The 11,898-nt window shown below is 63.6% G+C and overlaps 1 protein-coding gene across 3 annotated transcripts; it reads left to right on the top strand.

Moving 5' to 3' along the window:
* Positions 1-1,211: 1,211 nt before the first annotated feature.
* On the top strand, positions 1,212-11,629 carry CIART (circadian associated repressor of transcription). 3 transcript variants are annotated; one of them, XM_075907417.2, is made up of 6 exons: positions 1,212-1,359; positions 5,470-6,045; positions 6,668-6,743; positions 9,305-9,383; positions 10,344-10,467; positions 10,857-11,629. In XM_075907417.2, the coding sequence occupies exons 2-6, from the start codon at positions 5,482-5,484 to the stop codon at positions 11,466-11,468; spliced, it is 1,455 nt and encodes a 484-aa protein (XP_075763532.2). In that variant the 5' UTR covers positions 1,212-1,359; positions 5,470-5,481; the 3' UTR covers positions 11,469-11,629. The 3 variants fall into 3 exon arrangements, with proteins under 3 accessions (XP_075763532.2, XP_006118790.3, XP_014426834.3); XM_006118728.5 differs by lacking the exon at positions 1,212-1,359 and adding an exon at positions 2,361-4,768; XM_014571348.4 differs by lacking the exon at positions 1,212-1,359 and having other exon boundaries at positions 2,361-6,045.
* Positions 11,630-11,898: the final 269 nt, after the last annotated feature.

Here is an 11,898-nt window from a genome sequence, read left to right as displayed (position 1 = left end):
CTTCTCCCACCCTCGTTGTCTGTCCCCCTTGCAGTGTCCCCTGGCTTCTCCACTCCACAGCCTGCTGGTGACTGCAGCCCCCTCCAGTCTCCCCAGCCCTGCCTGCCCTCTCCGCTGTGTCCCCCAGCCGCTTCCTCTCCTGAGCTCCTCCTCTGCCCCCTGAGGTCCCCATGCCCCTCCCTCTCCTCTGCCCCATTGTTCTCTGTGGGGCCCCCATCACTCCCCCTCCTCTGCCCCATTGTTCTCTGTGGGGCCCCCATCATTCCCCCTCCTCTGCCCCATTGTTCTCTGTGGGGCCCCCATCACTCCCTCTCCTCTGCCCCATTGTTTTCTGTGGGGCCCCCATCACTCCCCTCCTCTGCCCCATTGTTCACTGTGGGGCCCCCATCACTCCCCCTCCTCTGCCCCATTGTTCTCTGTGGGGCCCCCATCACTCCCCCTCCTCTGCCCCATTGTTCTCTGTGGGGCCCCATCACTCCCCCTCCTCTGCCCCATTGTTCTCTGTGGGGCCCCCATCACTCCCCCTCCTCTGCCCCATTGTTCTCTGTGGGGCCCCATCACTCCCCCTCCTCTGCCCCATTGTTCTCTGTGGGGCCCCATCACCCCCCCTCCTCTGCCCCATTGTTCTCTGTGGGGCCCCATCACTCCCTCTCCTCTGCCCCATTGTTCTCTGTGGGGCCCCATCACCCCCCCTCCTCTGCCCCATTGTTCTCTGTGGGGCCCCCATCACTCCCCTCCTCTGCCCCATTGTTCTCTGTGGGGCCCCCATCACCCCCCCTCCTCTGCCCCATTGTTCTCTGTGGGGCCCCATCACCCCCCCTCCTCTGCCCCATTGTTCTCTGTGGGGCCCCCATCACTCCCCTCCTCTCCCCCATTGTTCTCTGTGGGGCCCCCATCACCCCCCCTCCTCTGCCCCATTGTTCTCTGTGGGGCCCTATCCACGCCCCACCCTGGCCAACCCCCTCCGATGCGGCAGGCTGAAGCAAAGGGGCGTGTCCTTCCTCATTGCCCCGCCCCCAGCCCTGGCGTCTCGCTCCCGCAGCCACATGTAGGGGCGTGGCCTCCAGCCCCCCCCTCCTCCCGGCCAATCCGTTCGGCGCTGCTCGCCCATTGGCCAGGCGGGGGCTCGCCGAGCCCAATGAGGGGCAGGGGGCGTGGCGGGAAGGCGGGGGCTGGCGACGTTGGGTGGGCTCGGGCCGCCAATGGGAGCGCGGCGGGCGGGGCCCAGCGGGAGGCACGTGCCGGGCCGCACGTGGCCGCGTGGCGCCCGCACTGAGCCGGGGGCGGGGCCCGGGCTGGTGTCGAGCGGAGCCGGAGCCGCCCGCGGGACAGAGCGAGCGGAGCCGGCAGCGAGAGCAGGTGAGACGGCGGGACCCCCCCCCCCCGGCCGGAACCCCCCCGCATCGGGGATCGGGACCCCCCCCGGCCGGGACCCCCCCGCATCGGGGATCGGGACCCCCCCTTCGCCTGGGACCCCCCCGCATCGGGGATCGGGACCCCCTTCGCCTGGGACCCCCCCGCATCGGGGATCGGGACCCCCCCCGGCCGGGACCCCCCCCGGCCGGAACCCCCCCGCATCGGGGATCGGGACCCCCCCCGGCCGGGACCCCCCCGCATCGGGGATCGGGACCCCCCCCGGCCGGAACCCCCCCGCATCGGGGATCGGGACCCCCCCCGGCCGGAACCCCCCCCCGCATCGGGGATCGGGACCCCCCTTCCTCTGGGACCCCCCGGCATCGGGGATCGGGACCCCCCCTTCGCCTGGGACCCCCCCGCATCGGGGATCGGGACCCCCTTCGCCTGGGACCCCCCCGCTGGACCCCCCCGCATCGGGGATCGGGACCCCCCTTCGCCTGGGACCCCCCCGCATCGGGGATCGGGACCCCCCTTCGCCTGGGACCCCCCCGCATCGGGGATCGGGACCCCCCCTTCGCCTGGGACCCCCCCGCATTGGGGATCGGAACCCCCGCATCGGAGAGTGGGACCCTTCCCCCCCCCCCCGGCTGAGACCCCCCCCCCCCCCCCCCCCGCATCGGTGATCAGGACTCTTCCCCCCTCCTCGCCTGGGACCCTTCCCGCCCTCCCCCAGCTGGTACCCCTCCTGCATTGGGGATCGGGACCCTTCCTCCTCCCTCCCCCCCCCCCGGGACTCTCCCCGCCTGGGACTCCGCCCTGCATCCAGGATCGGGACCCTTCTCCCCCCCCCTCCCCATGGGACCCACCCGCGTCAGGGATCAGGACACACACACACCCCCCAGGACCCTTCCCTCTCCCCCGGCTGGGACCCTCCCACATCGGAGATCTGGACTCTTTTCTCCACCTGGGATCAGGACCCTTCTCTTCCCCCCCCCCCCCCCCCAAGCCAGGGCCAGGTTGAGATCACTACTCCCTAGGCTGGGACCGCTCCCTTCTGCCCCCAGCCAGGATCAGATGAGGACCCTGCGCCCTTGGGGAGGAATCGGGATCCCCGCGGCTCCCATGCCCTTTTCCGGAATGCGGGGATCCAGCCCCCCCATGCTTTCGTGGGGGGGCGGGGTGTCTGGATGCCTGCACTGGCCCCGGGCAGAGAGGAGTCTGATCCGGATCGCCCCACGAATCCCGGGGGAGGGAACCTGATGGGGTGGGGCAGGGACCCACTTGCCCCCGTGGTGACCTGAGCGTGGGAAAGGGGGAAGGAAATCGAGGGTGTGGGGGAGGGGGGCTCCTTTCCAAGGGCTGAGTGTGGCTGAATGGCAGGGAGGGGCGGTGCGAAAGGCAGTGACTTGAGTGTGTCACACGTGAGTCTGCGTGTGCTGGGGACAGTGCGGGAATGGGGGGGTTGCATAGGAGGCAGGGTGTGTGTCACGGCCAGAGGAAGCAGGTGCCTTTGTCCAAGGGCTGCCCGCAGAAGCCGGGGGCAGGGGCCAAGTGCGCGGTGCGACCAGGCCGTGCCGTGCGGCATGGGGACAGCCGGGTCCCTCCTTGCAACAGCCGTCCCCGCGCCACGGCTCCTTGGTGTCGAGGCGCCGGTGCGTGTTTAATCTAGGTCAGCAACGTGCAGAGTGGCTGAGTGCGGCGCAGGCCAGGTGCTGGTTTGACTCGGGATTCTCCCCTGGGGGAGAAGAAGGAGAAACCCGGCTGATTCTCAGGGTGCTCAGGGCCAGTGCAATGGGGTTTGCCAGGGAGGATGGAGTGGAGCCCTGCCGGTCCCTACTAGCGATCCCCTAGTGAGTTCCACGGATAGAGGGGGGCTTATTGGACTGGAGGGTGCTGAGGAGTGTCGTGGAACCAGCCTAACGGGTTTCATAGAAGCAGGGTTGCTCCTGAAGCTGGCAGGGCACCAGGGGGTGCCTGCATTGGGAAGAGAGATGGCGGGGTACGCGGAGACGGGGAAGTTCTGTAGCAGAAGGAGGAGGAGGGACCACCACCCTGCGGCTGAGTCACAGGGAAAGCAGCTTAACAACAGCTGATGGCAGCGTGGTTAGCTTGCCCCTGCCGCGTCCCAGCCTTCTTGGATCAAACACCTGCTGCAGAGACAGCGCGTGGTTTCAGCGAGCGAAGCGAGGCAGGGTCAGTGCCCGGCAAGGCTGCCCTCCCGGCGTGGGGGCAGGTAAATGGAGTCCTGGGGGGTTTCTTGTTGAGGTGCTTTGGGCTCCACCTGAAACCAGCAAGTTCTGCGTGTGCTAACACCCCCCTCTCTTGCGTGCGTGTGGGGCAGGCCATGTCGGGAAAGGCCGGTGGGGGTGGTGAGCGGGGTGGTTCCCTTCTGCTCCCAGGAAGCGAGAGCAGGATGGCGGCTCTTCGCGCTGCCCTGCATGCTGTGTCGTTCGAGATCTTGGGGGATGGAAACCGCCGTGAATATTTTATGGCCTCCTGCTGCATGGCATTGGCTCTGTGAAGCATGCCCTTAGAACAGTCTCCCTGGGATTTCTCCCTGCCCCCTATTCTTGGTTGGCCAATTTATGGGGGAAATGCCACAGTTCTCGCTGGGGGCGTTATTGATTTCTCTCCTGCTGTTCAGCTGGCAGCGGGGTGGTTGGCATTTGGCGTCTGTGAGCCCTAAACCCGGCTGGGAGAGCGAAGCATAGAAGCTTTGCCTCTTTGTCTGCCTTGCCATGGAGAGAGGGACACAGATTCCCGTCTGCTCCCCCCTGCAGTCCTGGGGGGCGTGGGAAGGGTGGAGACCTGCCGTGTCTGTAAGATGTTACCTCGTGGAGGGGTGCTGACTGCAGTGAGCCAGCCAGCCGGTCCCTTTTGAATCAGACTGACACACCCTGCCCTTATCTGTAATGCAGGCAAGGAACCTTTTTCTCATTTAGCTGCGTGGTTTGTCCGTTTACCTTCCAGGGTGGGGTTTGCCGCTTGCATTGCGCAATCCAGGAGCTCTCTGGTTTCTAATTGTTGACTCTGTCGGGCACTGGCGTCCGGCATGTTGACTCCTGAGCTGTTGGTTTTAAACGGGTTCACGTTGAAAGGACACGGTCTCGTCTATCACGCCGGGATGACGTTGTTAGTGGGCACTTCTTGTCCTTCCACGCTGCTAACAGTTCTGCTGAGTAGACGTGTCCTCGGGACACCGCAGAAGTGGCTGAACAGGTCCATTAGGTGCTGCAGAAAAGATCTTACTAAGGCCGAGCAGACGTGGGGGGGAGGGGTGCGCGCGTTTAATGCCAGTCCTTGGATTTTGGTTTGTTTGGAACCTTTCCCTTGCTGTCTGTGCACCCCCAACATTGCTGCACCTGAGCCCATGAGCCAGAAAATGAACCTGCTCTGTTTAGCCACGTGGAAGGTAAGCCCCTCTCCCTTCCCCCATCTGGCTTGGATGGGGAAGCTCTTGGTCTGGGAGTCAGAACTGCGTGTTCCCCTTGTTAACGCTTCGCAGGCTGCGCCATAAAACCAGGCAGGAAATCCCGATTCTGCAGCCAGGTGCCAGGCCGGTGGCTTGTCCATCTCCTGGAACGCTTCGGCAGGCAGGCACGCCACCGATGGCTGCAGGGGAAGTCTCTCATAAATCCTCCCCTCCCACCACCGCCGCCTCGCTAGTCCCAGCGCCGTGCCTGTCGCTCCGCCTCACGCTCCCATCGAGCGTCCGCGAGCTGGCTTGTGCCCCCGCCTGCCGAAGGGCCGCTCTGCGCGCTCCTCGGCATGCGCCGGACAATGAAACACTAGCGGGGCCCTTGCATTGGTGCAGCCCCTGCTGGGAACGGACGGGTCGTCCCTGCGACGGCTTCCTCTTGCAAAGCGCTAGCACGGGGTCCACTTGGCTCCCTTTTTCTTTACCCCTTTTGTTTTCAGCCACCTCCCCCCGTTAGCTGGAGGAGAGTTTGATTTTTAGCTGTGCCACTGGAAATGATTCAAAAGCCTCCCTTCTTTTTTAAACTCCAGTCGGCTGCCGTGCTAAGAGACGCTGGGCTGGGAGGCAAATTTTGGGATCTTTTGTTACTGTCCCTGGCAGCATCTTCATTGGTTTGCCCGTTTGGTCCCCGACAGATTTCCTGAGCCATGGAGTCCCCCAACAGCATGTCGTCCTGCGAGTCCCTGTATTCGGCCGACAGCGCCGCCAGCGACGAAGAGGACAAGGGTTACGACTTCAGCGTCTTCCTCTCGGACAGCGAGAGCGAGGGGGAGAAGGAGGCCAGCGGCCGGAGAAACGCCCGCGCCCGAAGGGAGAGGGGCGTCTTTCCCCCCCAGTTGAAATGGACTAGCCCCAGCCTGCCGGGCCGGGACTGCAAATGCAGGACAGTAAGACCCGCTTTGCAGAGCTCTGCTAGACAACGGCCTTCGGGTCCGTGCGGCCGGTTTCCCGGGGCCTTGGAAGGCAGATACCCCTCCGCCTGCCCTTGCTTGGCGGAGGGGCCCGGCAGCCTGGCCGACAGGACTCTGAGCCAGAAGAGGGCGGAGAGCGGCCGGCAGCGTCTGATCCGTCCGGCGGGGGAGAGGGAATACCCAGGACGTGCTGCCCAGCCCGTGGCCCACGGGATCAAAAGGCAAAGGAGCAGGGAAGCAGGGACGAGGGAGGCTCCGATGTCACCCCTGACCGAAGGGGACCGCTTGTTTGCCCAGAAGGTGAGTTCCAGGAGGCTGTCCGGGGAAGCGGGTGTCAGCCCGGGGGGAGTTGCCTGGGAAGGGGGGCGAGGCCCGGCTGGGATTCCTCGCCCATAGATGCACTGATGCCATTGGCCTTTCACTGCCCCAAAGAGCAAAGGCCTTGGCGGCGCTTGAGCGGGTGGGTGGAGTGAGCTTGCTGGGCGTGTTCCCCTGGGCCGAGGCTAGTGCAGACTCTGATGGGAGGCCGGGCCCGGGGAAGGAAAGCAGGTGTCCCAGCGAAAGGATGGGGATGGGAATTCCTGGGGGCACTTGCATGGGCACCATGAGCCATTCAGAATGAGGGGCGTTACGCCCAAGTCGTGCACCGGGGTGCTAGAGCAGAGATTGTCCCTGCTGCCGGAAGCTTACAGTCTGGGGATGGCCGTGAACTCGGGTGCAGTTGCTGCACTACTGGGGAGGGAAGCCAGTGCTGAGCTCACCTGGCTGGCGTCCCACCTCGCCGCCCGTAGAGTTCCACGGGAGCCCTGCATCGGGGGCAAAACGAGCCCCGGGGATGTGCCAGGGAGGGGCTGGCTGGGGGACCTCGGCCGGTGGATCATCCCGGATGGGCTGGCTCACCTTCCGTGCTCTGTCTCTGCAGTGCCGGGAACTCCAGGGCTTCATCCGGCCCCTCGCGGAGCTGCTGACCGGGCTGAAGAAGGGGCGCTACGAGCGAGGTACGTGCTGTTCTTCCAGGGGTGCCTCCCCGGAGGGCCTGAGGCTGCCGGCCACGCGGTTGTTGAACCACAGGGAATGATGGGCCCCCTCTGCCCATTGGGGTCCCTGCCTCGGAGGCAGCACGGGTGTCTCTGGGCGGGAGAATCGGGGCCCCGCTTTCCCACCCTGGTGAGAAGCAGCAGCTGCTGCCCGGCATGGTTTCCCTCTGTCTGTTCTCTGTGTGCACGGTGCGTTCCTCCCCCTTTCTTAATGCCACCCTCTGAAACATCCCTAATCCCAGCCCTTTACCCCGTCTTTGCCTAGCGTTTGTCTGTAACAGCCCCGTCACGGGGCAGGGAGCAAAGGAAGGACTGGCAGGGGCAGGTCCGATCCTCCTGCTGGGAAGGGGGATGAGCTGAGCAATTAAAGCTGCAATTGCCAGTTTAGAGAGAGGAGAAAACACGAGAGGGCTGGATCTTCGCCCCGTGCCAAGGGGAGAGGCTGGGTAGTCTGCAAGAGCTGGGCAACGGGAGGGGAAGGGCTGACGTCCCAGCTCTCAGGGGCCTGCTGGGAGCTGAGCGCGTTGGTCGACGTGGCCCCGCTTGTGAGCACGGACTCTTGGCCGTCTGGTCCGGAGCCCGCGGGGGAGGAAGGCGGTAGCAGCTCTGGTTGGTTTTCCGTGCTTCCCGGCTCCTCTCCATGCCCGATGACCCATCATCGCCAGGCAGAGGTTGCTGCAGAATTTCTCCCCCTGCTGCGTGTGTATCCAGGGCTTTGCCCGGTGCTAAAGATGCCCCGTCCCAGGGCCGGGTTCGGAGACACGCTGCAGTGTGTGGTGAATTGACTTGACGTGAGTCGACGTCCGTGAATTTACTCGCCAATGCGACGGACGTCAGTCTCTTGCCCGCCGCGGCTGCTTGGAAAGGGCTGGGACGTGGGAGGAGGCTGAATGGGCCGCAGCCCCGGCGGGCGTGAGTCCACCTCGCACCGCTGGAGTCAGCAGATCCGTGCGGAGGCTGCGGCCCAAGCGCTCGGACTCCTTTCTGCCGGCGCCGGATTGCTGTTGCGTCCCCTCCGGCCTTGCGGCTCCGTCGCACGTTGCGTTTCAATATTAATCTGGTTACGTCGGCTAGCCGGAGCCAGCCCTGCCCGGGAATGGGCGCAGGGCTGAGAAACCTGGAGGTGTCTTGTCTCCAAGATCCTGGACGTTGTAGGGTACTGGCCAGGCCTGCTGACAGGGAGGCAGAGGGGGCTAGTTGCCCTGGGGCCCGTCAATTCTAAGGGCCCTGAGCTCCCGGCTACTGTTACCGTGGTAATGGCGGAGCCCTGAGCCCTTTAAATTGCCGCTGGAGCACCAGGCGGCTCTAAGGGAGGGGGGACTAGCGGGAAACGCTCACGTTGAGGACTGACTGATTTGGCCCCGCCCCTTCTGAGGGCGTGGAACCTGCCCCCCTCCTCTCCCCTCCCCCCATCCAGGGGTCTGCGCAGCTGTCGGCTTCCCTGATATGTAGCAACAGGCGCTTTACTTTTGCTTTGTACTGTGCAGCGGTGACAGTACGTTAAAATCTCGCACAGGCGATGTCCTGTTGCAGCCTGGGTCCCTGCCGGCTTAAATCGCTCCTCTTGCTGGAGCTGCGTGCCAGTGCGCACCCGTTTGCCTTCGCCTCTGCTCCAGTGTGGTCAGTGCCCGAGACGCAGCTGGCGTCCTCGTACTCCCGTGGCCACGAAAAGAATTGATGTGGGAGATCTGCTGTGTAGTCAGGCGGCACCGGCGTATCCCCCTTACCGGATCTTCCCTACATTCCTCCTTGCTGCTTACCGCCCTCTCCTAAGCCCTCGCCTTTGGATCCGCCCCTCGCTTGCCTGTGCCCAGCTGCCTCGCAAGGACGTTGCGAGCCGCGTTGATTGCAAAGCGCGCGGAGAATTTCCCAGGGAGCTGTCTGAGTTGCTGCTTCCCTGCCCTACTAACGCGCCCTGGGAAAGATGAAAGCGAAGGCTTTCACTGAACCTGCCCAGGGCGTGGCACCTGCCCTCCTTCCCCTCGCGGCGGGTTGCTTGCACGTGTGTCTCCATGTGGGTGTGATTCCATCCGCCCGGCACATGTCGAGCTGCCTGCCTGTGTCACGCCCACTCTGGGCTGTGAAGAAACGAGGCCGGCTCGGAAGGAGGTGTAAGAAAGCAGGCGGCGCGGCGTGACGCCTGCCCTTCCCGCTGCCAGGACGTGGCATTAATAGAGCGCTGGGGCACTGCTCCCCCGGCACGGAAACCTTTCCCACGCTGGCTGCGGTCTGAGGGGAGGCTTCTCCGAGGGCAGAGGCTGCAGTTTGCTCTGTCGGCAGGCCCCTTTCCTCCAGCTGATCCGAGGGCTGGGTGCTCCCGTCTGTCCGTCCTGCCCGTCGTGATCTCTCCCTTGGGCAGTTTGTGTCTTAGCGGCGTGTAGGCGGAATCGGCTTCGCCCCGGCTTCCCGCGCGGCTGCCTTCTCGCCCGGCGCCCTCGCGCAGCAAAGCTGGGTTGGTTTGCCTGTAAACTAACAGCTGGGCGTTGCTGAGGTTTTTTGTTTTTTTTTAATTTCCCCCACAGGGTTAAGCAGCTTCCAGCGCAGCCTAGCCATGGACAGGATTCAGAGGATAGTCGGGGTCCTGCAAAAGCCAGAGATGGGGTACGAGTCACCTCTGCAAAACTGTCACGATGCCGTGTGGGACTGACTACGGGGGGGCAGCCAGACCGTGCACAGCTGGGCCGTCCCTAGGGGGCATAGGGCCTCGGGCAACCCCCTCCTAGTGTCCCTGCTGCAGGTCCCACCCTGCCCCTGCTTCCCTCCCTTGCCCCCTCTCCCCAGCATCACAAACTGAGGGATTACAGGGCTTTTCGCGGGGCAGCATCGGGGGGGCCCCTGCTCGCCCTGCGGCAGTGGAAGTCGAGTGCAGCAGGGCGGAGCTGGCCGCCGCAGTGAGCGCAGGGATGGCTTCTGCTGCCCCTCCCCGACAGGCCCCTGTAATCCCCCACGTCCTTCCCACCCAGAGGACAGTTGCGAGGCCCCCCCAAAGCACAGGGGCTAGGGCAGCTGCCCCCAGTCACCCTCTGGACGGGACAGCTCGCAGGCACTTCCCAAATCAGGCCGCTTCCCGCTGTCACACTGGAACCGCCGGAGCCCCGGGTCGCTTCAGCAGGATTGCAGCCGGATTCTCCTGGCAGGAGCCCTCGGCAGCCGCCCGTGACTCGCGGTGCCGGGCTGCACTGTCACACGCCTCTGGGCTTTTCGAACCCGCCACGTCCTGGCGCACGTTGAAACCACGAATGACTCACGACCCTCCTCCTGTTTGTTCCCTGGCCTCCCTAATCCCATCGCAGAGGGAAACCTTTCAGCCCCCAGGCAGGGCTTCAGATTACCCCATTTCGGATAGTTTGTAACTTAAAATTGGAAGCCCAGAGGGTAAACATCTAGCTTTGGGGGAGGGGAGATTCGGCACGCTTGGGAGGTGTCTCGTTGGAGTAACGGGGCAGTCTCCTTACCACGGGAGCCTGTCTCTTCTCTCGCGCGGGAACGGGGCACGCGGCTGTGGACGGAGCCATCTCGCCTGGCTGGAGAGGAACCCTGTGTTCTTTTCTTCTCTTGCAGGGAGCGCTACCTGGGCACCTTGCTGCAGGTAGAAATGATGCTGAAAGTTTGGTTCCCTCACGTTGCCTTGAAGAGCTCCGGTCCTGATTCCAGTCCGGCAGAGCACGCACGCAAGCTGGCGAAGGTAAGGGGCGCTCGTTGCTGAGTAACCTGACTGTCCGATCTCTTCCGTCTCCATCTGGATCTAAGGCCCACGGGTGAGGCTCCTTTAGGCCCGGCCTTATCTGGGCTGTTTCAGCCCAGCGGGATGGGGACAGAGCTGGGCCTGTGGCAGGCAGGGTGCTGGCTTGGAGAGAAGGATCTTTTATAGCGTGTGCCACGCTGGAGACGTGGGTGACGTGGATGCCAAGAGGCCTGTGTGGTCTCCCCACGGAGACGCTGGCCTCTCACTGTGGTTTCTGCCTCGCCTGCACGTGTTGCATCCGTAGGCCTTGCAGGGAGCCCCGGTTGTCATGGCTACCTCAAAGTCCGTGCCAGCCCAGCCTGACGTGCCCTGTTCTCTCCCTTCTGTAGCAGTCCCACCCCACGCCTTCAGCAGGGGACAGCCACAGAGGCCAGGCCACGCTGCCCCGCGAAGACTCGGCCCAAAGCCCCGCCCCAGAAAAGCTGCACCTCATGGACCCGGCCGCAGACGACAGCAAAGCCAGCGCAGCGTGGAGGGAGCAGGCGCGCTTTCTGGCCGACTGGTCTTCCATGAACTTGACTTGGATGCACACCTCACCCATCTGCAACCCGCCCTTGGGGCTGGCGAACCTCGGGCACTTGAACGCTGCCTTCGGCCAGGCCCTGCTCGGACCAAACGCCTGTGGAGTCATTCTGTTCCTCCACAACAACCTGCTGGGCCCCGCGCCCGTCTTCCGCTCCACCTCTGTCACTCCCGACAAGAGCTCGCCTGCCTACTGCCACCCCAAGCAACCGCCAGGGACGGGAGACGCGCCAAGATGCCAGAGCCTGCCCGGAGCCATGGCAACAGGGAGCTACGCGCTTAGCCAGCAGTCGGGCAGCCACTCCAGATCTCTGCCTCACTTGCCCGCCGCCAGCAAGGAATCCGAGCAAGCAGCTATGTGGACTGGGAGTCGGGAGTCGGAACCACTGGCTAGGAACGGGCCCCAGTATTCCTCTTGATGCTGCGTTCCAGGCACTTCCCAAAATGTGTGAATTTTTTTATTATTATTTCTGCCTTTTTTTTGTTTTTTTTTTAAATAAAACATTTCACGCCTGTGTAAAAAACCCTGATCAACTTCCAGAAGGAAGAAATGTAATGTGATTAAAAGGTTTAAACCAAAGCTGTTTCCAGACAAGTGGCATCTTTGATGATAAATGCCTCTGTGGTGGAAATTTCTTGTCTGCTCACCCCACTGTTCCTATCCTTGTGCGTCCAGCCGCACTAGTGCTTTGTGCTTCTCCAAAGCCTTTCACATCGGTGCGAACTCCATTAACTGAGGGTTGCAGCCTTCCCTGGGAGGCTGATAAATTATTGTTCATATTTCGGGCATAGAACTAAGAGCCCAGAACTCCTGGGTTCTAATTTCAGTTCTCACACAGATGGTAGTGG

Source organism: Pelodiscus sinensis, chromosome 22 (assembly GCF_052426305.1).
Source record: "Pelodiscus sinensis isolate ZL-2025 chromosome 22, ASM5242630v1, whole genome shotgun sequence".
Lineage (NCBI taxonomy): Eukaryota > Metazoa > Chordata > Testudines > Trionychidae > Pelodiscus > Pelodiscus sinensis.
The sequence above is the reverse complement of the archived record's forward strand: the minus strand, read 5'-3'. Positions and strand labels throughout refer to the sequence as shown.